At 40.5% G+C, this 26,519-nt stretch overlaps 1 protein-coding gene across 1 annotated transcript in view; it reads right to left on the bottom strand.

Annotated features, from left to right (window-relative positions):
- Window positions 1–26,301, bottom strand: part of RAVER2 (ribonucleoprotein, PTB binding 2) — a 73,312-nt gene extending 47,011 nt beyond the window's left edge. The window contains 5 exon segments of the mRNA XM_044430073.1: window positions 7,500–7,613; window positions 9,415–9,615; window positions 12,500–12,969; window positions 18,067–18,133; window positions 25,990–26,301. Coding sequence (XP_044286008.1) covers window positions 7,500–7,613; window positions 9,415–9,615; window positions 12,500–12,969; window positions 18,067–18,133; window positions 25,990–26,211 — 1,074 coding nt within the window. The 5' untranslated portion in view covers window positions 26,212–26,301.
- Between the last annotated feature and the right edge of the window lie 218 nt (window positions 26,302–26,519).

The following is a 26,519-nucleotide window of genomic DNA, read 5'->3' as shown; positions in this document are numbered from 1 at the left end:
TTAATGTCGGTGTGGGAAAAGCTAAAGTTAAAAATGTATAATAAACTACCAAGATGGCTTTCACCCATGGAAGCTTTTGTATATCCAAATGTATTGAACTTTGAAGGGATCATAAGATATGACAATATTTTGGAGAAGGACGGTGGTCTGAAACTAGATCAAGAAATACAAGAACAGGGACTTAATATCTCCTGGTGGTATAAGGTGCAGATGCAATTGAGATATGCTAAAGATCGTAAAGCATGGGGGTTTTACAAAGACTTAACAGCGTTTGATCAAGTGATGCTTAAAACAGATGAGAAAATGATTAAAAGATTATATGACTTTTTACTTGACAGGAAAATGGAAGGGGAACAGGTTAAGGAAACTATGATAACATGGGCACAAAACTTCGGATATAATGTTGAACTAGAAAAGTGGTAAAAATTATGGGAGAGAAATATTAAGGTAACATTAGCAACTTCGTATAAAGAAAATTTATATAAAATGTTCTATAGATGGTATTTGTTGCCAAGTCAATTAGCTAAGATGTTTCCAAATATGTCAAATAGATGTTGGAAATGTAAACATAAAGTGGGTACTTTTTATCATATATGGTGGACTTGTGATAATGCGAAGAAGTATTGGATTAAAATACATAAATGGCTGGAGGAAATACTACAAGAACCCTTTGCTTTTAAACCTGAAGTTTTCTTGTTAGGCATCATACCAGAAGACATTAATAGACAGGAAATGTATCTGATGTTACACTTAATCACAGTGGTGAGCATTACATTTGCTCAGTGTTGGAAAAGTGAGGAGCTACCCACCAATGAATTGATTTTAAGAAAGATCTTGGACTGCGCAGAAATGGATAGACTGACTTTATCATTGAAGGAGAAAGAAGACACTGACTTATATCAAACTTGGGATTTTTTATATAATTGGCTGGAGAAACGGGACTTGGTGTAAATTTAGAGATGTTTTCAAGTTATCATAAATTGATTTAAATATGACTATAGAATGTTAAAAAATATGTAGTAGGGGGTTGACCCAGTAAATCCGATGTATGTAATGATTGATGTTTTTAATATTAGTTTAAACATTTTAATAAAATTAAAAAAAATGAAAATAGGACAATTTTGAAAAGGCCTTCGGTGAGTAACTTTTTCTGCACAGCTCATCATCTCTGCCCATCCTAAACACGTTCCAACCATCAAAACCATACCAGAACATCTGGTTTGTCTAAGGGTAGGGTGCACCCTACCCTGATGCACACCCCTAAGCCTAATATTGGGCAAAAGTTTAACTGAAAATAGGGCGATTTTGAAGAAGCTGTATTTAAGCAACTTTTTCTGCACAGCTCATCATTTCTGTCCATCCTAAACACAATCCAACCATTAAAATCATACCAGGACACCTGGTTTTTCTAACCTGCACCCTACCATTGTGCACACCCCTAACCCTAATATAGGCGTAAAATTCTATTGAAAATAGGGCAATTTTGAAGAAGCCGTATTTAAGCAACTTGTTCTGTACAGCTCATCATTTCTGCCCATCCTAAACACATTCCAATCATTAACATCATACCAGGTTACCTCATTTTTCTAACCCTAACTCAGTGATGGTGAAGCTTTTAGAGACGAAGTGCCCAAACTGTCACCCAAAACTCACTTATTTATCACAAAGTGCCAACACTGCAATAAAACCTGAAAACTGAGGTTTTAATTTAGAAAAAACAACCCAGCCAGTTGAAACACACACACACACACACACACACACACACACACACACACACACATCCTTTGCAGTACACTGAGCGGGCATGTGAAAGCTCGGACACATCATGGCTAATGAGTCGCAGCTCGTGATGGCATTTCCTGGTGCTGCTACTCCTTTCTGAGCATGCGCACAGTCCGTATGTACTCTGTTATCCGATGCTCGGCTGCTGGGACGATGCCAGGGTAACTTGGCTCGTGTGCTGACAGATTGGCTCTGTGTGCCTGCTGTGGCACGCGTGCCATAGGTTCACCACCACTGCTATACACCAACGCCCAAAGTATGGGAAACAACAACAAGAACTTGAATTCTTAATATACAGGGTCACAACTGAAACTTGATGAGACAATTCCCATGAATGAAATTCAATAAATCCAGGATATAACCTTTTCAAAAAGAATAGAAGTAATAGAAGAGGAGGAAGAGTTGCACTTTATGCTGAAGATAAATACCCCTGTGAAAAAATACAGGAGGAAGAGACCAGTAATCCCAGCAAGTGTATTTGGATTAGTATTAAACACAAAAGGGAATAAAAGGAGTATAAAGGGAATAAAAAATTAGTATTCCAGAAAAAGAAATAAATGCATAATAAATGGAGACTATTATCATCCACCCAGTCAAGGAGAGAATAAGGATGAAACTTTCATAAAACAAACTGCTAGTATTTCAAGGAAGCATGATGTCATCATTATGGAGGATTTCAATTTCCCTGATAGCTGAGCCTGCTATCAGGGGGAGTACTTCAGGTTCCTTGACCATGTAAACTTGTTCCTCACTAATGGACTTCTGGCAAGGGATGGGGTACACCTCACCAGGATGGGGAAGGTGACTTTTGGGAATGGTCTAGTGGGTTTCATTCGGAGTGCTTTAAACTGATCCAGGGCGGGAGGGATCAGAACCCCCAGAACCTAATCATGAAAACAAATATGATAAGACTGGTGAAGGAACAGGAGCAGCGTCTCAGGGGCAGGGTGATGTAGAGACCTCAGGGGCTGGCATGATTACTGCACGGAGGGCTCCTGCTGTGCCAGGGATGCCGGGAGGAAGGAGGAAGTCAGGGGAGTCCCGGTGTCCCCAAAATGTTCTGGTCCTTTCAGTGGGCAGGGTGAGCAGGCTGGCTGATGGAGGGAGCGAGGAATCAGTGGCAGGGTACCTGGGTGTCAGGGATTACTGGGTGGCACAGGCAGAGAGGCTCATGTGGTGGGGGGGGGGTCCCTGACCTGGATTGGGTCTATGTCCTGAGCAGCCAGGGGATCTGCCAGCAGGGCCTTGATGTCCTGGGTCAAAGGCCATGCCCACAGAAGCTCATTGGTAGGTGCAGGAGGGCAGTCGGCCTCATGGCACTTCCTTGTTTTCTTGGAGCTGGCAGGTGCTAGTGGCTTCCCTCATGTTTCCTCTTCCACAAGTGTTTTGCAGGCCGTGTGGGTTTGGCAGAAGGAAGGTCAGAAGGTCCTTTGGCTGCCAGCTTCAAGTTGGCCATGCAGAGGATTCTTTGCCACAAGGCAAACCAGAGGCAATCTGCCCTCTGCCAGCACATTTGTTTTTTGACAGTGTGGGCAGGTCTCCTTGATATGTCCCTCACTGAGGCAAAGCAGGCGTAAAGAATGGCTGTAGGCAGCTGGGAGGCATGCTGTGCACAGGGTGCAGCTCCGGAAAGCCAGGTCAGCCATTAGAGGATATCATTGAGGCAGAGAGTGAAGAGAGAAAGGAAACAGAAGAAAAGTTCCTCAAACTTCAAGGGGTGGTTGCAGGGGGACAGACAAGTCGCCTAGAGAGGAAAAAAGGCAGCAAGAAGGGTCTTTTGTTGTGGTTGTGGTTGTTGTTTAAGTAGGAAAGAGAGAGAAAATATATTTTTGGTTTTCTTTTGTTTTTGGTTTTTTGGTTTGGTTTTTGTTTTTGTTTTTTTTTTGTTTTGTTTTTGTTTTTTTTGTAGGAGTGAATATAGGAAAGGAAAAAAGGTAGGTAGTGAAGTTCTCAGACCGATCAGGCAATGCAGAAAGACTTGCAGTCGAAAAGAAACTGGAGAAGTGGATGGGAGCCCCCACCCTTCTTATCCAGAGCCCTTGCAGGAGTGTGTGTGTGGGGGTGCTCCTACCCACTTCATGTCATTTAGGTGTAGAAGTTTCTCTCCGATCCATGCCTTGATCCATGCCTTCGCGCTGTGCAGCAATGCCCATATGCATGACTGCACAAAGACCACAAGGAAGAACTATAAGAATTGCCCTCAAGGACACCAGAGATAACAGCAATGACTGGCTAATGACTGATACCTGGAGTAAATGGCTGGCCTCAGGGCCTGGGAGATGGGCCATCACCCCGCAAGTCAGCTTTGGGATGAAGCCCCACAAGCAGCCTTTTGTTCCTCTCATGGGAGCTTCTATTCTGCTACTCTTTCTCCATGCCAAAGAGTGCTGTGGCATCCCGTGCTGTTAGAAGGCAGCCTATAGAATATAGGCTAGGATAGCAGCTGCTTGTTATTTTCTTGTCCAAGTAAGCCAATGAGGCCCTGAGAGTGGAGTTCTTAGTTGGCTGTAACTTGTCTTGTAGCTCCTGTCCAATTCCCCCTCCCTCCTCCCTTCCCTCTCTTTCCCTGTTTTTATTCTTTTTAGATTCTATGTTTTAGTCCCTCCACCCCTATATTTTAACCTTTTAATGAACTTGCTTGTTTCCCAAGCTTGGATTTCTCATGTGCTGAAGCCAGTGGCTGGTCCAGGTTTCTGGGACCATGGATTTTCTGGGCAGGAAAGTTTCATCCAGTTGGTTGGGGGAGTGGTGAGGGTAATGAGAAACCCCTGAGGGCTTTCCATTACACTCCACTCCATCATTAAGTGGATGCAGTCCAGTTCCAGAAAGGGAACACCTCCTATTAGATTGGTTGGCTGCAACCACCAGTGTGAGGGAAAGATATTGAGATTTAGCAGGATGAGTGACAGATTGAGATTCAGCATGATCTCCCTCTGGAATTTCAGGAGAAACATCTGAAAGGGCCTGGAGTGGAACTTGCTCAATGAAATGAGTCTTGACAGGAGATTAGCATGCCTATGAGCTTTCTCAGATTCTTTGAACCAGATATAGTTGGCCAGATAGCTCACCACATGCTGTCTGGACAGAGGAACTGTTATGATGTTCTTGTGAGTGTCCAAGGTTATACCCAGGTAAAGGAGGGACTGGGGCTGGGACAGATGGCTTTTCTTCTCGTTGACCAGGAAGCCTGGTCTCCAAGGTTGCAAGAGTGACTCCATGAGTGTCTTGGAGACTACAATCCTGTGTTGGGGACTGGGTCAAGATGTCATCCAGATATGGGTGGATTTGGACTCCTTGGTTTAGAGAATGTCACTGGGGCTAGCATGAACTTGGTGAACACTTGTGGAGAAGTGGCTACCCTGAAATGGAACAGTCTCCTGCCATAGCTAAAGTGGAGGCATCTGTAGTGGGCTGGATGGATGAGGATGTGCAGGTATGCCTCCATCAGATCCACTGAAAAAACCAGAAAATTCCTTTTTTAAGGAATTATTTTATGGATCTGAGAGTTTAAAGCTGAACTTCTATTTCCTTGAGATGGCAGTTCACCCTTTTCAGGTCCAGGATTGGAAAGACTCCACCATCCTTCTTTGGGACAGTAAAGGATACTGAGAATATGCCCTTCCTCTCTCTTCTGAGGAAACTTCTCTATGGATCAGATCTTGAGGAGGCAGTGGATGGGCCTTGAATGTTCTCAGGTGCTTGGTGAGTTGCTGCGTCCTGAAGAACATATGTCCGGGAACCTGTCTGAATTTCAGGTACCAATCTTGTCTCCAGGAATCAATGATCTGAGGAAAACTGCCTCCAGCCATGATCTGAGGAAAACTGTAATAGGGAGGTGTGAAGCCTCCCTATTACACGGGGAGGCAAGCCAGCATGCTGAGTGCTTCTTCCCCTGGTGGGAGACTCTGTTGGTGAGCTCCAACTTATCTTGGGACCCTGTTGCCATCTTGGCCTGGATTCACTGGAGAAGGTGAAAGGAAAAGGAGGCCAAAAAGGATGAAATAGCCTTGGCTTTGCCTGGTGTCACTTAGACTACTTCTTCAAGGTGTTCAGCATAGCCTTCTCCTTGTCCTTAGTTTTAACCAAGACCTTATTCATCGTCTAACCAAAGAAGAGCTTACCAATGAAGGAGGCACCCACCAGATTGGATTTTGACTTGTCATCCACTCCCCCGCTGCACAGCCAGATTTTCCTTCTTGCAACTATGTTAGAAGCTGTAGACCTGGTTCCCAATTGGACAGCCTCATGGGTGGTATCTGCTGAGCGGTCATTTCTATGGCACAGTCCTGGGCTGCTTTGTTTATTACCTTGGTTTGGAAGAAAGTATTGGCATTACCTAAGTCACAATGGTGGCTGTTGTATCTACCCTGGTTGCAGGGGCTGTGATTATAAACTGTTTGAAGGAGGCTACATCCTCTCACCTGTCATGCTGTTCAGATGGAAGCTCATCCCACTCAGAGCTCAGGAGGGATCTAGGAGGTGAGGGCTGCCACCAGGTTGTCTACCCTAAGAACTGCCAGCTCTTCTGTTGCTGAATCCTGCAGGCAATAGAACTTCACACAGAAGCTGTGAGGATGTCTGGTATTGGCCTGCTTCTCCCACTCCTTTTCCGTCAAGATAAAAAGCAGTGGGACTGAAGGATGAATATGAGGCAGCACTGAGAAGGCTACCACTGCTGCTCTCCATTTTGTATCCCTTGCAAGGTCGAGGGAGTGTCCTCCTGGTCCCAAAGCTCCAGGATGGAAGCTGGAAATCAGGTTCTGGAAAAACTCTGGAGAGAAAAGGAGCTTTTGGGGCTGTCTTTCTAGAGCTTCTTCCTCCTACTGGAGTTCTCCCTCCACAGAATCTGAGGGAAAGAATGTCCAGAGAACTGGGACCTGTTAGATCAGGCATCCAAGAAACAAGTGGGGTAAGTTGAGCACCTCCCCTTCCTCCTTCTCTTAGGCATCTTCAACCCATGTTTCTGTGGAGGGTCTGAGCTAGACTGCCTACATCTCCTCTGAGGGAGGTTTCTATCCTTGACCCCTGTGGAATTAGGTGAGAGACCCCTTCTTTTCTATGTCTGCTTCCCTCCCCAGGTTGGTAGGACCCCTAGTAGGAGGGGCAGTGGCTGGTCCCAGGGTGAATCAAGTACTCCCTTCTCCTGCTGTGTCAGTGTCTGGATCATGAACGGAGGACTAGCAGATGGGAGCACCAGGACCAGGGCAACCAGAGTGTGGCACAAGGGTCAGTCCAGCACAATTGAAAATAGTCCAAAGGTCAGAGAACCGAGAAGACAAGCTGAGGGAAATACGTCATTTCCCAGCCCTGGAGGCAGGGCAACCCCCAAAACTAGCTGGTCTCCTGTAACCAAGGGAGAAAACTTTCCAAAAGTTGGTTTTTATTTTTTTGCTTTTTAGGCAATAAGCCTTTGTACAGCCTTATCCAACCAGATGCTTGGGACTTCAACTCCCATTAGCCCCAGCCAGCAGAGCTAGTAGTTGGAATGTTGAATGGTGTAGTCAAAAACATCTGGTGGACTGGGTTCAGGCTATTATGAAATGTTATGGGGTAAAGGCTTCTGAACTTGTGTGCAATGCTTGTCTAGAAATGTTTCCAAAATTCTTTGTTATTTTAATGTGTAGTTTTAATGATCACTGTGATCACTGTGTTTAATGAACAGTGATCACTCCACCCCAGTTCATAGCAAATATATGAAACTTACCAAGTTTATTCACACATCCATGTAACTGGGGTTGTAACAACATTTGTAACATTGCTGGGGTATTCAAGTTTTTCATGATCTGTACTGCATTTGGATCTGGAAGCAATGCCTTTCTATTGTTCCTCACCTTGAATAAAGGAGGCACAGAAAAAGAATTATACTCCCCCAAATAAATGTTAATTCTGTAAAACAAAGTTTCTTGCCTATAACTGTTAACACTTCAAGTAATTTCTCTCTGCATTCACACACAGGATTGAGCCCATTCAAGGCTCACCTTGGAACAGTCTAGGGCTCTAAAAGAGAAGAAAATTTCTTTCCTTCAACTATGCAAATTTTAGTTACTGCATTTGCTCAAGGGAATTTCTATCACTGCCTATCATTTCAAAAACACAAAGCAAGCAACCTATTTTTAGTTGTTACTTCTGTGCAGTCTCACATTTAGGACAAAAGTTAAGCAGGCTGTCCTAATTAAAAGCTAATAAAAATAATTAACTATGATCTCAAATAGTCTTTTACTATTTGGGCCTGGAATATGCAAGGCATTTAAAATTATGAAAACCCTTAACCAAAGTGCTAAACTAACCATCCTGCCATCACACAATAAAGCATTCAAAGACAAAATTAGCAGACTTAAGTGTTCCACTTGGTCAGATTATGTTACTCGTAGCTTTCCATATTTGCCAATTCCACTGATTCAGACATTTTTTTAACACAGAGCTGAGTTTTGTGTTACTAATGCAGTGTTTTTCAACTGGACCAGTACATTTTCTTCTTAGGAGAAAGGGGGAACAGTGTGCATTAGGTGCCCCTCAATTAGCACCAGTATGCTCATAGCTTAGAAGAATCATTTCACCATATCATCACAAAGTGACAAACTTGAGACAATAATGAACTTGACAACAAATCAAGTTCACAAATCAAAAACAACCTAGGGTTCTTCTTCATCAGTTTCCCTGGTTAACACACCATGGCTTGTTAATGAAGCTGGGTTCAGACCCATGTACACAGACCCAAACACAACAACCCATATTTCAAAAAAATCAACTCACACTCAAAACCCATACTCAGCTCTTGAGACACCAATATGTGTTTAATGTCAGGAGACATTCAATCTGACTGAAAGTTCCAGGCAAAAAAAGCAACTAATATTTGTCTACCTCTACACCTTTGGAACTAATAATGGACTAAAACTTTTTTACCTGACATGGCCATGTGCTTTCTGGTATTTTTAAATATTGCAGACCGACATAGTGTGAAACCTCTTATCTCCCACTGTGAGAGGAAAATAATTTTTTAACCTGGCTGCCAACCAGAAAAGCCTACGTATATATAGGAAAAGAGTGAGGGAAAGTCAGAGTCCTTTTTTTTTCTTTAGTGCGTATTTACTAATTCTATAGATATTGCATTTTATTTTGAAGATGCCAAGGTCTGTATCTATACAACTTGCTAGTGAGTGCTTAATGCTTCCAATTTAATGAGAAATTTCCCAATTAAGCCAAATCCACTAATCTTGAAATTTATTTTTCAATGATATTTACTGCTGTCCTTAATTTACACCAAGATGTGTCACTCATATGGCACAGCTACAAAGATACAAAGCTCCCCAAACTTGCTTAAGTACAGCACCCAATTTTTTCAAATTCTTTTAAACAAAGTTCAGTTCCCATTTCTCTGATCTTTGATTTCATATCTAAAGAAAGGACTGAAAAAACAAGGGCAGCAAGACCAATCCAGAAAGAACAACAATCTGAGGACAGATAGAGGTGTGACTAGATATTCCAGGAGTGATTTATAATCTTGACTCATAGACAATTTGGCAAGAACTACCATTTATGTGTGAGTGGAACATATATATCACATCAATATATCACATAGCTGTGTATGTGCAGTGCATAAATGTATTTTTCATGTTTCCATTGGTGGTGAACACTCCTTAACATCTGTTGTGCTGCTATAAGTGAAGCAAGGGTACTGCACCCTGGAGCTCCAGGAGCACAGTAAAACACATGCAGTCTCCTCTCATTGCTAATCAATCCATCTGTGCCTTGCTGAACCTCCTCTGCCTACTCTGCTGTTTCATACTCAATCATTGCAAAACCAGCAAGAGAGCGATCGTCAACCTGAGCAAGCTGTAGGAATATTTTTTTTTTATAACACAGAGAACAAAGGACATACTTTATGTTACTGTTTTGAAACACCACTATATTATTCCCCCATTCTATGCAACATCTACATGGAACCACTGTAGATGGAACCAGATGTAGATGGTTATCCAGAGATTTGGGCTGAGATGTCACCAGAATGCTGACAACACTCAGCTCTACCTCTCTGTTTCATCTAATCCAGGTGAGGCAGCAGCCATTCTGAATTAGTGTCTGGGCTTGGTAATGGATTGGATGAGGGCCAATAAACTGAGACCTAAGCCAGACAAGTTGGAGGTGCTGTTGATGTGGGAATCACCTCTCTACTTGGGTGACATTAAACTTGTCATGAATGAGGTTGCACTCCCCCTAAAGGACAAGGTTTGTAGTCTGGAGGTGCTACTGGACCCTGAACTATCACTAGAGTCACAGGTTGACTTGGTGTATAGCATCTTCTATAAACTATAAACTCAGGCTGATCTATCAACTATGACCATACCTGGACAGGCAGAACTTTGCAACAGTGACCCATTCTCTGGTAACTTTTCCCTTCAATTATTGTAATATGCTCTATGTGGGGCTGCTTTTGAAGAAGGAAACTTCAACTGGTTCAAAATAGGGTGGCGAGGCTGCTGATGGGAACTGGTTGATAGGAACAAATTACACCAGTGTGCCCAGCTAGCAAGAAGAAAAAAGGGTTGGGGGGGGGGAGATGCAAAAAAAAGTAGGTTCAAATGAGTTGTCTGGTCCATTGCACCTTGTATTTAGTCTTTTGAGCAGGCTACTTGTCTTTTGTGAGTAGCTCTGCCTCCATGGCAGCTATTTTGCAGTGGTACCCAGGAGAGTTTCTGAAATAGCTAAATGTTCCCACTGTTGCCTAGCTTAGCCAGTATGTCTAACAAGAAGAACAACAATGAGACAGTATTTGCTTGAAATTTTAATAGACTTTATGTGTGTTTTAGTTATTATCTTGAACTACTTTTCTTAAAAACTAGCATTGTTGTTTATCAATTTAGGTTAAGATGGTTTTAAATATTGCTGAACTGTGTTTCCTTTCAGGGAAATAAGTGGCACAAATGCTTCCATAATAATACATATGTTATTATGGTAGTTCAACTTATCAATTTGCTCTCCTGACTGAGAAAAGATGACCAAAAAAAAAAAAAAGACTGAAGTACTCAACTCCTACTTTGGCTCAGACTTTTCCCAGAAATAGGGTCTATGATCCCACCTTCCAGCAGAAATAAAGTAATAACTGAAGGGGCAGGACTAAAGCTTGAGATTATTAAACAAATGGTCAAGGAACAACTAATTTCTTTGAATGCATTCAAATATCCACAGTCTGATGAACTGGATCCTAGAGTAATAAAAGAACTGGCAGAAGAACTCTCATAACCATGAATATCTTTGAGAAATCATGAAGGATGGCTGAAGTGCCAGATGACTGGAGTATGCAACATTTTTATTAATGACTTGGATGAAATGGTTCAAAGAATGCTTATCAGGTCTGCAGATGACACCAAATCCAAAGTGATTCTGATAGGCTGGAGCATTTCAACAGGGACAAATGCCATGTTTGGCACCTAGAAAAGGGGAACCAAATGCACAGTTACAAGATGGGAGACACTTGGCTCAACAATACAACAATTGAGATAATTAGAATTGTTGTAGATCACAAGTTAAATATGAGTCAACAATGAGCTTTTGCTGCAAAAATGGCAAATGCTATATTGGGCTGCACTAATTAGAAGGATAACTTCCAAAACATGTGAGATATCAGTTCCCCTCTATTCAGTATAGTTAGGCCTCATCTCGAGTAGTGTCCAGTTCTGGGCACCACACTTAAAGAAATTCAGAGGAGGGCAATAATGATGATCTGAGGACTGGAAACAAAGCCTTATGAGGAGAGATTGCAAGCAGAAGGTATGTTTAGCCTGGAAAAGAGGAGACGGGGTAGACATGATAGGACTTATCAAATACTTGAAAGACTGTCACATAGAGGAAAGCTATCTGTCATCCCAGCATGCAGGAAAAACTTCCTGTTAGAACAGTACCGCAAGAGAACCATCTACCTAGGGAGGTCAAAGCTCTCCCACACTGGAGGCTTTCAAGGGGCAGTCAGGCAGCCAAATGTCAGGGATGTTTTAACTTGGAGTCCCGCACATTAAACTTGATGGCCTTATTTTTTTTAGAAAACCCAGAATCTTTCAGTAGATAATAATACAGTAGATAATAAGGGGCTTCATGAGGATAGCCATATTAGACTTTCAAAGTAAAAATAGTCTTGCAGCACCTTCAACCCTAGAAGATTTATTGTCACATAAGCACTCATGAACAAAAGCCCATTTTATCAGATGTATGAAGTGTTATCTTCAGATGACAGGTTGTCTGTGCCAGTACTTATTTCTAGATTTTGGATTTTACAGCTATAATACATTGTGCAAATGTACCATATTGAAGACTCTTAGTACAGTTTCCTATACACCTGACCCATACCAAAAAAAACAACAACCCAAAAACAAAAAAACCCCAGAGGCACTAGATTTGTAAGTGAAGATTTAAAAATCTTCATAAGACTGTTTTATGAAACAGAAATTCTGTAAATGTTGGGGATAAGTACACTCAAGGCAGTCTTCAAGAGGGCCTTTTACATAATTTCCAGGTGACTGACACAGACCAAACATAGTCAAGCCTAACAAAAATTTTATACTACTACTGGATTTGTCACAAAGTAGTAGCATACTCACTAGTTTCAACATTACTCATTAGTTTCGACATATTAAGCTGCAAATCAAACAATGAAAAATACATCTAAACTATCAAGTCTGCAAAGACAAAAAACTGACTTTCAAAGACATACATTTCTACATACCTGGTAGAACACAGATTTATGGTTAGTTGAGAAAGTTTGCATCAGATCCTCTGCATCAATACAGTTTGTGGGGAGGTTTTCCACACAAAGGCACTTTGAATGTATGAGTTCTGGAGTTAATAGGTTAACATCCATCCACTGAGCCAAGAGGATATTACCACGTAACTGTTTCCCTAGATGGTCCAATCTAGCTTTAGCTGCTGAATCCCTTTTCATGTATTCCACAAAACCATAGCCCTTTGAATAACCAGTGATTTCACCATAAATCAGAAAGTGTCTCTCAACATTGCCATATGGCTGCACCAAGTGTTCAAACTCTTGTAATGTACAGGATGTGGGCAAATTGGTAATGCAGAGCAGGGCATCAGTTGGCTGAAGCTGTACTGATAGATCTTTTCCCTGAAGTGAGTGTTGGTGAAACAGCCGTATCACATTCTGAGCTTGTTCCCCATTCAATAGAGTAAAAAAAGCTGAAAGACAATAAAATGAACCAAATATTTACATACCGGAGATGTCTGCATAGTATGACAGCTCATTGTGGTACGACAGCTCATTGTATCATGTGCAAACCCGACAAGCATGGGTCACATGAAAGTCAAACAATCCTCACAGAACCCTAAAACAGACTATGAATTATGCCTTCTCATATATATATATGTAGGAACAAGAGATGGCAGAATGTATAAATCTGATATGCTACTGCTTATATTCCCCAAAACCCCTGGAAGCAAAAATGACAAAACTGAAACTGTTGCACTTCATGCACATCAATGGAGAAAATAATAATGCTAGGAGAAATTGAGGACAGAAGCAAAGGAAGACCAAATATGAGATGATCATCCCCATAAAGAAAGCATAGCCTTGAGTTTAGAAAAGCTGAGCAGAGATGACAAGGAGAGGCCATTTTAGTGGTGATATTCAGGACATTAATTCATAGAGTCACAGTAAGTCAGAGATAACTTGACAGCATGTCAAAAATATTTTTTTTACTGGTTCAAAGTGAACATGTAAAGTTCATTAAGACAGTTTCTTGTCTCATCAGGAAGTGGAAGCTCCACTTTCACAAGCTGCCTCCATTGGATTTCCTGTGATTCTTCCTTTACACTGGAATCCCGCATCCAAAAATTCCAAGTCTTTCATGATACCCCACTGTCCCTCCTGGTGGGGAAGGGTGGTACATGGACATGTTCCTTTCATGAATGAATGTTTCATTGCATATCATTCAAAGTGCCAGCATACTAAATCAATTAAAACAGTTCATTCAATAAAAAGTTCCCAGTTACATAAAATGAACATATGGCCATGATACAAGCAATGGTAATGCTAATAAAATGACATTTTATTCAAAGTCTTCAATCCCCAAAGACAAATTTTAAACATTATTAGCAGTGCAATTAACAGCTTAAAAATAAAATCTAAAGTAGCAGAGTATGTACTTATTCATTTCCATAAATCACCCTTTTTTCCCCTGCAGCACTTTAGCAGAAGATGCTGTGATGTGGCTAGGTGACTGGGCATCTGACACATAGTAACCTTTTAAAGACATTGCTGACATATCAAATTTCAATAGAGCCTTTTCCTGAAATTCAATTCCAGGAAGCTCTGGTTGCAAGATTACTGTTTAAAACAGAAAATATCTTTTATTATAGATTGCCAGTTAATCATCTCTTTCTACTGAACACCAAAAGCTAAGCAGAAGAGAAATTGAATGGTAAGATGATACCACTGGGAATCATAAATGTTAACATTTTCTTTCAAACCTGAACAATCAGAGGTCACTCAGTCCTTATGTCTAAGAGGTTTACTAACTAAATTATAAACCCAACAGTCTTTATTAAGCAGATTTAACTCCACTACAGTGGTGAACATCTTATGCCAGATAACCATAAGGTTTTGTCAAACCCTCACAATATTGGATGAAAAGAAAGATGTAAAATACCTCAAACACTGCAGGTTTGGACAATACTCTATAGTCTGCGGTGGGATATTTAACCCACGATGAGCCATGTACCCTGTGGTCAGCTTCCATATGCAACCTCACTCAGGGGTTCTAGCACCACTATATAATTAAGGCTGAACTGACTAGAAAGGCTTTCTTTACAATAACATTTGCAATTTGTTATTTGTTTTCTACCCCAGTAATTTCCTTAAACAGTGCAATTCCAGTGACCTGTTACTGCAAAGTAAGATCAACCAAGATGTGTGATAATGCCTTAGTGCATATTTCATAAAGGAAATAAAATGCTCATCAGCAAGATTTAAATGAATCACAATAGTATGATGCTTACTGACTCCTCTAATTCAGATGGAATAATGAAACTATTTACCTAGAAGCTTGGTAAGCTTCTAGGTAACTCTCTGTTGTATCCTAAGTTACTGTTCTACAGAGGTGGGTTTGGAGTGAATAACCATAACGTAAGTAATAAAAATAAACACTATGTTCACACATGCAAATTAAAAAGTAGGTAGTTCCTCAGAATAACCTGTTCATGAATTCCATCCCATATTATGTTTTAGGAATCTCTGGTTACTTTAATTGCACTAAATATATTAACCGTGAAATCCTATACAGGTCCACTCAGAAAGAAGCCCTGTTAATTTGAATGGGGCTTACTCCCAGGTAATTGAATAAAAGATTGCACCCGAAGATCTTCAAAGGCAGTTCAGAGGTAGTTTAACCCATAAATTGGCAGGGTGCACTGGATTGATGCATGCTTGCCACTTTATATCAGCTTTGTTAAGCAACCAATTGGAACATCTTATGCCTGGATCATATGATGAGACACGAAAACTTGGCACTCTGGATTAGTGAGAAGCAAACAGAGTTGTGCCCCAGCAAGAATGCATGGCTATAAAAATTTGGATTGCTTGTCCCTCAACAACCTTAAATTCTGGGTTAACATTCTATATCAAACAGCCCAGGAATTTTTTTTAATCAACACATTTTAAAATACAACACATTATTTTACCTGTAGCTGAGATTGCTTTGAAGGAAGTTTAAAATAAGTTACCACTGGTGCAGAAAACTATGTACAAAGAAGTTGTTTGATGTGTTGGACCTCTGGCAAACGACAAGTCACCTGTCATTTGGGCATGTTACTTGTTCTTTCTCATGACCATATGGCAACCATTTGTGATAGTGCCCAGGGGTTTCTCAAATTGCCAAATGTGGCCATGGCCCCAAAAGGTTGTCTACTCTTGATACAAGACTTTGTGACTTTCCTCATTTCAAAAACTGGAAAATTCTTTGTCTAAAACTCGATACATATAAGCATATTTAATATTTAGTGCCTCATCATTTGATAACTCTGCACTGAATATATGGCAAATACCTAGGGTTATTTATGAAATGACATCAAGTGATAAGGTAAAGGTAAAGGTTTCCCCCTTGACATTAAGTCCAGTCATGCCTGACTCTAGGGGGCAGTGCTCATCTCCGTTTCCTAGCCGAGGGAGCCAGTGTTTGTCCGCAGACAGTCTCCGTGGCCATGTGGCTGGCATGACTAAACACCAAAGTGCACAGAACGCTGTTACCTGCCCACCAAAGAGGTACCTTTTTATCTACTTGCATTTGCATGCTTTCGAACTGCAAGGTTGGCAGGAGCTGAGATAGAGTACAGGAGCTCACCCCATTGTGCACATTCGAACCGGCAACCTTTCGATCAACCAGCCCAGCAGCACAGCGATTTAAACTACTGCGCCACCTGCAGTCCTATTTAGTGTTTTATCTTCAATGGCTGTTCCACATTTTCATGTAAACACTGGAATCAAAGTCAGTAAATTACAAGCATGCACTTGTGAATTGGTTCTGAGAGTATAAAGCTTCATGTGAATACATTATATACATTTCCCAACATTTGTGAACTCTGATGCAGAGAACAGAAAATAAATGTAATGATTCCAATATCTGTACCATTTTATATCTGAAATTTTAAAAATTTGTTTTGTTTCAATATGCAAAAAATCCTTCACTGAATCATATTAGGTTGGCTCAACTGTAACGATAAACCTTAGAAACATAGAAACAGAGTGAGTCAGAAGGGGTCTCCCAGGCCACCTAGTCTGACTCCCGGCTCTAGCTGGCTCCATTCATGGCATGCCTACCATGTGCATGTCTAGCCTATCCTTGAACACCCGCACTGATGGGGCTTCAACCACCTCCTGTGGAAGCCCATTCCATACCCTAGGACAGGGGTGAGCAACCCGTGTGCAGCAGAGGGATGAATGTGGCTCTTTCATCCCTCTGCTGCACTCCCTGTCGCTCAAAATATGCGTCACAACCGCCAATGTGCGACACCCGCTGGCACGCAATTTATTAAGCTTTTTGACCCCTGGTAGGCCAACCATGGATAAATCCAAGAAAAGAAAAGTTTCAGAAGAAAACAACGTTTAATGGTATGTGGGCAGATTCATTTGCTTTCATTGCTGACTAGACTGGTTTACCAGTATGCTTAATATGTGGTGAGAAACTAACAAACAACAAAAAGTCGAATGTTGCAAGACATTTCCAGAATAAACACACAGCCTTTGCTGAAAAATATCCGGATGGAGATGAGAGAAAGAGAGCTATTTCAGAACTGATGCGGAAGGTTGATTTGAGCAAAAATCATAATTTAAGTTTGGCTTTTTATTTCATAAATACGAGGAGGACTCAAATAGACATTGAGTATTTTATTTATGAAAGTAACCTTCAACCCAGCATCTATTTTTGGAGTTCAAAATGCTTTTGTTGCATGCAGAAATAAAAATTTGTTTTCTCTGTAGCAGTTCATTGATTTCATAAATGTTTTTTTATACATAGTATAAAGGTAACAAATATATGCAGTGTTATCTTCATTTTAGATGTCAAAAGAGTTTTGTGGCTCCTGGTGTTTTCTTTTCTGTGAGGAAACGGGTCCAAATGGCTCTTAGAGTGTTTAAGGTTGCCGATCCCTGCCCTAGGGGTCCTAACTGTCAGGAAGTATTTCCTAGCATCTAAATGGAACCTTGGTTCCTTGAGCTTGGCTCCATTGGAGCTTGTCCTGCCCTCCTCTGCAGGGGAGATCAGGTCTCTACCCACCTCCACATGACACCCCCTGACTTATTTCAGAGGCTGTGTGATGCAGCACTAAATGCTTTACTGTAACTGTTCCTGAGGTGAACCGCGGGAACATATGGCACTATCAGAAGTGATGATTGCAGAGATGTCCTTTTTCTCTTTATTTCTCTTCCTCCTACTTCATTGCATGCACTACTGTTCATCTATCTGCCTTCTCAGCTCATCACAAATCACAGTCTGCCAGTTTATACAAACTGGTACAATATAGCTTTCACAAACCAAGACACGAATCAAATATTGCAAGAGATAACAAGAAGGTGCCATCTTAAAAGTCCTTTAAAGCCCAGTCATGCAGCACCAAGTCATAGTTTTTCATTATATCTGAAGTAGCACATTGCAGACACAATTTAACATATTATTTTTATTTATTTATTTATTAAAACATTTTTATACATTATGAGTATAGAGACAAAGTTTCATCAAAATATAAAAATCGATTTATATAATGCCATATATTCCTGCTTCTTACCTGTTCTTTTATTTTTGTCCACATAACAGTATTTCAATTCAAAACCTTTTAATAAATCATGGATTTCCTGGAAGAAAAGGATACAATGTATCAAAGAGAAACTCAGTGCAGTGATAATTTTAATTTCAGTGGTAGGGTTTAGAAAATGTTCTAAATAAAGAATTATAGCTAAAACACGCTGCTAAACAAACTTTAAATAGAAATGACTATGAATGAACACACACTTCAACAGCAAATATGAGCTTTCGAGAAGCAAAGCATAAAATAATACTTATTCTCATTTTTTAAAAAAGCTGCCAAAGGCTTGCATGTTAGGTTTAAGTGTGGTTTTTCTTTATCGTACAACAAAAGTTCCCTGTCTCACAATGAAATGTGTCACCCAGATACAGGAACTTGTGTGTGGAGGTAAAACACCAGACTTCAACTGTGAAATAACACAAGTTACAGGATCTTTTTTTGTCTGCATATACATAGGATTGTATCCTAAGCCGATGCCAATTTGCTGTAATAACATGTATGTATACAGAGTAATTCCTTTTTACTATCAGCATTTAATATTTTGTTTGTAAACATTTCCAGACTGAGATGCATTTCACCAGTCAAACAATGCTGCAGAGAAGTAGTTAGAAAACAGCAGTACTTTTAGCATTTCTATGAACTTTAGTTCTTTTATAATGCATTTCTCTCTATAATTCCGCAGTTCTGTGCAAATCCCTATGGAATACAATAACTAGCACCTGCTTTACATCTAGACTGCTAGATGCTGCTTTTTTTTTCTCTAAGGGTTGCTGCATCCACTTTCTTTAATGTATTGAAAAGAACAATAGAACTGCTCATTAATTTATCACACCCAGCCCCAAAAAATGACAATATGTGGAGCTGTCTCCTTCTTTTTAAATTCCATGTTTGTTTTACATATGCTTTTCTTGCCATGCTTCATATTTATATGCTTATGCATTGTAACAATTTGTGATATGCCCCTTTTTGTGTTTATATAATTTATGTTCACATCACACCTTGCTATTGAACTGTTTATTTATTTAAAGCTTTTATATGCCATCCAAAACTAAAGTCTCTGGACAGCTTACAAAAAAAGTTTCTGGATTTGGGAATTAATCTGTTATTATGTGTACACAGTTACCATACTCTGGTCAGTAAAGTCAAAACAGAAATGTAAAGTCTAGAAGAAACATGAGAGAGAGAGAGAGAGAGAGAGAGAGAGAGAGAGAGAGAGAGAGAGAATTATCTGCTTTAATGCTATGAAGAAAGGCAGGTCGTTTACTTCTAACTGTGGTCATTGAATGGTCATCAGTTTATTACTTGTATTATGACTTCCAAATGTTGCTTTCCCATTTCTTACACTATTATACCTTGTTGCTATAAGTTAGTTAATTTGAATTTGATGGTTTGGTTAGCTCAGAGGTCCCCAACCTTTGCAGATCTTTGGGCATATTTGGAAATTTGACAGACTGCTATGGGTACCAGCATGAAATGGCTCCCACTGCGAATATGGCCAGGCACAGAATACATGCCATAGGAGGCAGGCTAGTCAAAAGTGAGCTAAAGAGGTGTGGTGAAGAAAGAAGTGAAGCTGGGGCAGGGATAATAAGGTAAAAGACAGCAGGGGTGAAAGAGCAAGTCTGGATACTAGGAGGAGAGGTACAGGGGTGGGGGAATTGCAAAGCTAGAGATTGAAAGAAGGGGAAAACATGGTAAAGAGGAAAGCAAGTGAGACTAGAGGATAGGAAGGGGGAGAAAGAAGACTAGCTAACATTATCCTAAGTTTTTATTGAATGAGGGAAAGGGGAAAGTTGGGAAAGGAGGCAAGGGGTGGGGAGTTTTCCGGGCACTGTTGGACATCCCAGTAGGTGTCATATTGGGGTCCTTTCAGTGGTACAGAAACGAAATAATTAAATGCAACAGATTAAAAACTACTCCTTTTGATGCTGCTTTTTGAGGGTTGGAAGAGACAACTACTACTACAATGTTGGATTTCTTGACTGTTTTGTATGAGCAGCTCCCACTTCCCCCTGGGGATAGGAGGAAAATGTCTTTAAAAAAAAGAACATGGGCAGACTGTCCAATTCTATTAGGACCAGTACTTTCAGTTTTTCATAAATTGTCTGGAATGATGAATCCAGTGAGCTGCCAAGTTTGCTGATGACACCAAATAATTTAGTCTTTTTAGTAATCGATATCTTTCCTATTCTTGATTGTTTCACGTTGTTTTCAATGTGTGTTTGTTGTCTGTTTACATCTTTGTGAGTAAATGGATTTTATAATTTTAATTTATTCAAACTACCAAGAGAGCTTTGAGTATCAGGCAGTACAGAAACATAATAAATGCATAAATAAAAATTGTTCCAAAAAGAATTCTTCAAACATGGAGAACAGACATTAAAATGGCTCATGCTATTCACTGTCAGCAAATGTAAAGGCATGCACATTTAAAAAAAAAAAAAAAAACCTTCTCAAACTCATAGGTATGTGGCTAGGATCCTAACTGGCAGTGACTAAGAAAAAAATCTTGGGGCTGTGGTGGATAGCTCAATGAAAATGTTGTCTCAGTGTGACTGCTGCAAAAAAAAAAAAAAGCAAATTCTGTATCAGGCATAAACAAAAAGGAACTGGAAATAAAAATACATTGCACACAGCTGGAGATACCGACCTCATTCAAATATCATTGTGGCATCTTGTGGCAAACTGTGGGTATGTGTTGCATGTACACAATTTCTTGTCTGCATTGACAACCCTTAAATGCCAGGTTTGAGGCTTGCTTGCATAATATCTGAATAGGGTCATTTGCGGGCTGTTCTTGGTTCTACTCAGGTGACATTAGGGTTGCTAATGCAAACAGGAAGCAATTTGAACTAACTGTGCATCTCTACAATTCATGGGTTAACAAAACCACTATTTATCACTCAATGTCATCCTTACATCCAAATAAAATCAGCCAGTGCTGGGAGGACTAGCCACTCTTCCCAGGGCTATTGGCGGGGTGGGTGGGGAGGGGAGGGCGGTGTTGTTTCTTTGGTGGCATATGCCACACTGCACACACTCAACTAGCACTGAGAGGAGGACACTCTTCTCAGCAACTGCCTAGTTCTTCCACTATCCCCCATGGGAACACTGTGGGCTACACAAAGCCAAAGACTTAAATGGTACTTGAATGAGTGGCTACACCAGCCAAGTTCCTTTCAATGGAGCTTACTTACCTGGGAACTTCACTGAGACTTAGGCACCTGATCCAGTATGCTAAGTTTGTATGTGGATTTCTTTGCTAGATTCAGAATTAAGTGTGCTGATTATGTGCATTAGAACTCCAAAGACAAATCAAACTGTGCTATCTCTACCCGTACAGCACTGTGTGAAACATGTTCCTATTTTGGTTTGAAATGTGAATCCTCAAATGAACAGTTCCATTAATTGCCTTGCATTTTAACATGCCTAGCTAACTGATTGCAAGCCAATATTGCAGCCTAACGTGATGGACAACTGTTCATATACATAGGCTTGTAAATAGCAGTAAAACAGCATCCTTAACAACAAAAAGCTAAAGGAAATGAAGTCTATTTCTTTTAAGTTACCATCTAAATTACAGTTGCTTTGATAGTCCAACGCAAAAGCAAAATCCACTTGGATACCATGTATTTACTCCTATTAATGTGCTATCCAATATTCTTATGGCCAGAGCTTTGAGTATACTCTGAAAGCATGGCTAACACAAATGAAAACATCTTGGCAGCTAGCTCCTTTTTTGGTAACACTCCTTACAACCCTGTTTTCTATTACAAGGTCTATTTGCATAAGAAAGATAGATACCCTCAAGTTAATTTTCAGCATAGCATGTGAACTATTTGCCCTTCTAATAGAGAAATTCTTGAACAGCTAGTATGTTTGAACCTATTATCCTAGGGGTATCAAAACTTATGCATGAAAATGATACAAACACCTAAGAGTACTGTTGTCTTCCAGCTTGCCTCAAGAAGCAAAAACACAAACAAAATCCACTGCAAGTGGTTTGCTTCCTCTTCACAGTAAATAGCTTAATGGTTAACCTGAAAAAGGGCTAAATGTTTTAATTACAAAAACTTGTTAGTACTTTCCCAAGTAAATCAGACCTACTGATGTTGATAAATTATATGGTAGAACTTGGAATGGAGTATAGATGAAAATCATCCTAAAATGACAACATTAGTGCTAGAGAGACCAGAGAAAACAGATGCGCTTTGTGACAAAAGGTTTTTATTTGCTATTTTAAATACAAAATAAACATACATATTTTCTGCAAATAAGAAAAAAACCTTACATAACAAAGCTAACTAATGCAGCATACGATGTGCACATTTAGTTGAGCTTTTCTATTTTGAATCCCCTCCCTCACCCACAAATCTATATAACAAGCAACATAGGAACTCAGTATCTGTTTTGCAACTCACAATAAAAAGTAATTGACAAGGTTTCTGCAAGAACTATTTGATAAGACATCTTCCATTTTCTAGAGATGCTGCACTTTAACAGTTCTATTTAGTACAGAACAAAGTATCAACTTTTTATCAGTCACTTTCATTATACCATCCACAGACTTACTAAGGGAGCAATCCTATGATAGAAAAAAGTCCTACAACTGCTGGCACGCTTCAGTCAATAATGTAATCGAGTGATTTGTCAGCTCAGGAGGATAAATGCAAGTCCATAATATCTTCATCTTTACTTACTAACTCCTCATGGATACTCTCTACATTTCAGTTCCCAGCTTTTCTGTAATAGCAACAAAGACAGGTTAGCTTGTGTCACACTGAATTAAGTTAAAGCAGAAGCTGCAAGAGAAAATCTGCTACAGTGAGGAATGAAGAATGATAGGGAGAAGTGATTGTGCAGGATGAAGTATAATAAGGACAGTTGTGCAAAAGAAAGCAACTGCATTCTGCACTTTTAAAAAGTTTCCGAATAATAGTGTAGTAATTGGTTTTATTGTGTGTCCTTAAGTAACCATTTTCTGCATCCAAAATATGGTAGCTTTTTAGTGAATTCTACTAGTCCATATAAAGTTCAACATTGTACAGCATAAAACCAGTCCCTAAAACCAACATGACTAACATGTAGCACACTCCAGATGTTCTTGGACTGCATCAGCACTAGCTAACATACCCAATGCTGAAGAATGCTTGATGCAAGCTGCAGTTCAACATCTGGAGGACCACATGACCTCCATTTCTGCTCTAAAGGAAAATACATTGGGTGATCTATTACGCTAACCTAAGGCAGACAACTTAATCAGTATTCCAGAACACACAAGGTATAAATTTAAAGATCCTGACTAATTTGCATGTTCAATTACATGTAACTGTCAGTTTGCAAGCAGATTATTTATGACACTATTATTTGGTCCACCAGCTTAGGACCTTTTTTCCTAACTTTTTCTAAGGTACTTTTCTAATTTTCTCTAAGATATTTTTGTTCTGAAATATAAACTAACAGAGACTTCAGCTGAAAAGCTTTTAACTCTGGGTTGAGAATTAGAGTTCAATTTGAAACACAGTAACATTTAAATTCAGTTTTATTTGCTTAGCTATTTTGGAGCCTTTAGCTATTTTCAACTACATCTACGAAATCATGAGGACTAGATGTCTGCCTATCTTTGATCTACAAATAGCCTTTGCAATAGGGCATAGTTATTCTACCCAAGAGTTAGGAAAAGGCAGGGGAAAATTAAGAGAACTATCTTCAGCTATCTGTTTGCAGGAAACTTTCCTCTGTGTTTTGCTTACCAAGATCTGTACACCTCTCCACTTTTGATCTGTAAACCTTTTAGGAAAGGACTAGGCCACTTTTGCTCAGCACAATGGCTGGCATCAAAGGATCTACACAACTAGTTCTACATGTGCAATGTAGCATACATTTCTCAAGCAGCAGTTGCCCAACAATCATTTCTGAAACTGAAGGAAATGTTTAAAACACATGAGCTGCAAAGAAGGTAGAGTAGTTCTTTAGATCCAGTGTCTAACACAGTACAGGCACTTCAAGTTAAGTAGAAAACATTATGGGATTACTTAGTATTTAGTCGCAAAGTCATGCCCAACCCATCATGACCCCATGGGCAACATTCCTCCAGGCTCTCCTGTCCTCCACCATCCCCTGCAGTCCATCCAAGCCCACCCCCACTGCCCCAGTGACCCCATCCAGCCACCTCTAACTCTGCCGTCTCCTTCTCCTTTTGCCATCAATCGTTCCCAGCATCAGGGTCTTCTCCAGTGAGTCCTTCCTTTCATTAAAACAAATGAGAGTAAAACAAATGAGAGTAGGTAAAAAAAATGATGTACTAGCTTTACAGTGCAATGCTATTCATGTCTCTGTAAAATGTTTGTTTATTTATTTGTTTATAATAATTTTATCCTGTCCAAACAATCTAATTGTCTCAGGACAGCTTACAATATAAATAATAAATACAAACTAATGTACCATCAGTTGTGCACTGCTTTGTTTTGTATTTTGTATTTTTTGTATATTGTATTTCAAATCACTGTTTTTATTGTTATGTGTTTTATGGATTGTAATCTGCTTAGAGGGCCTTTGGGCTGATTCAGCAGATAAGAAGTTTAAAAAATAAATAAAAATAAATAAATTAGGTGGCCAAGGTTATTAGGGGATGACTACCCCCTTATAACCCACATATACCATTTCTAATGACAAAACCAGGTTTGCATATAACCATTTGCCTAGTTGCCTATGGTCACAAATAAACTATTTTGTAAATTTGAAGGTATAAAGTCAAAGAACAACCATAGGCATATAAATGTAGGCAGGAAGGGTAATAGAAATCTGTTGGTTATAAATTATTGCAGGGCTGGACAACAGCAACAGGCTCATTTCATGCAACTTTAAGAGTTGTTTCAAATAAAATTATATCAATTGGAGATTCACTTCAAATGTAATACAATACTAGAGTAGCCTACACCTGCTAAAATCACAATCCTGCCACAACTTTGAATACTGTCTGCTACCAATATATTCTGTAGACCAGGAAAATGCATTTAGGAACAGAAATACCACCAAGTCATCAACATGCAGAAGTTACCGTTTATAAATACACTTATTAAAACAAAACCAAAAAACCTGTGAAGCATTCCACTCCCTACCTTATATTAACATCCCTAACAAGTGAATCTGGGAAAAATGGTTTCAGAACTAGTAAGCGTCAAACAAAGAAATATGCAAATTAGGAAGAAAACATACATGATCTAGTTCCAAAGGCAAAACAAAATTCAGCCAGGGTATCAAATAGATTCCGCATCTCTTTTCCAGGCAAGGCAACAGAAGCAATGTCTGATTCCCTGGTTGGCCTATGTTCCCAAAGTCTTTGCAAGTTCCAACTCACCAACTACCTTTCCCTATACATTTCTGGGCTAACTTTCAGCATATAGTCCCCTCAGCCCCTCTGAACTCATGGAGCAGTACCCACTCATCCCATTCCTTAGGACTAGAGAATGAGGGTATCTACCTGGCCAGCTAGGGTTACCTCTATAAGTTTTGGAGTCCTGTTAAAGCTCTGGCTATCATCATTTTTCCATTGTGATGGGGCACCTATTTATACTCTGTCCCAACCCACTTACCTAGATACCAATGATTTCTGCTTTTCCTAAGCCCTCTCTCTCCATATGCAGGAACTCCTTCCTGCCTGAAGGCTAGGACTCCATGCGTACCCTTCTCTACACGGAAGAACCAACTCGTCACAACCCTTTAAGTCACTCACTCCCCGTAGTGTCCTCACAGCCCCACAATTGCAGGAGGGCACTTGTCTCTCCTCACCCTTAGACTATGGGGGTGGGTGCGGACCTGTCCTCCTCGCACCACTTCTCCAAGGGTCTCTGCCTCGCCGTTCGTACGCCTCGAGACGCGGGGTGCGAAGAGGCGCCTACTTACCTGGCTGCTGCTCTTGAGAGGCAGGTTCCTCAGCAGAATCTTGCGCCTGTTGCTCAGTTCCCTCCTTGTATTCCGCAGCCTACAGGCGATCTCCTCGGGGGCCAAAGGACGCAGTGTTCCTCCCATCCCCATAGGAGACTTCCCCAGAGTCCCCATCAGTGCCACGCTGGATCCCGCCGCTGCCGCCATCTTGCCGGCTCTGATGCGAACACACTCTTCCATCGCCTGGGGGAAAGGGAAGAATCCGGCGTGGCGGGAGCCCGGCCAGGAGCAAGCTCAACGCCACCCCGAGCACAGGAGCCTGCTGCGGTGAACCGCGCCTCCTTGGGACACAAAGAAAAGGACTTCTTGCCCGCCCCTTTTAGCGCGCCATGCGCTCCCCCCCCCCCACACTTCTAAAGCTCTTCATTGCACTGCTGTTTCCCAACCACCTCAACTTTCATTCTCTCCCCACCCAACACTCTCCAGCCCTCGCACCTCGCCTCAAAATAGCGAGTCTTGCGGCACCCCCAGAAAAGGCAGGCAGGCTT

The sequence above is a fragment of the Varanus komodoensis genome, unplaced genomic scaffold, assembly GCF_004798865.1.
Source record: "Varanus komodoensis strain SLA01 unplaced genomic scaffold, ASM479886v1 scaffold20_1, whole genome shotgun sequence".
NCBI classification, from domain to species: domain Eukaryota; kingdom Metazoa; phylum Chordata; class Lepidosauria; order Squamata; family Varanidae; genus Varanus; species Varanus komodoensis.
This window is presented reverse-complemented; position numbering and strand designations above follow the sequence as displayed.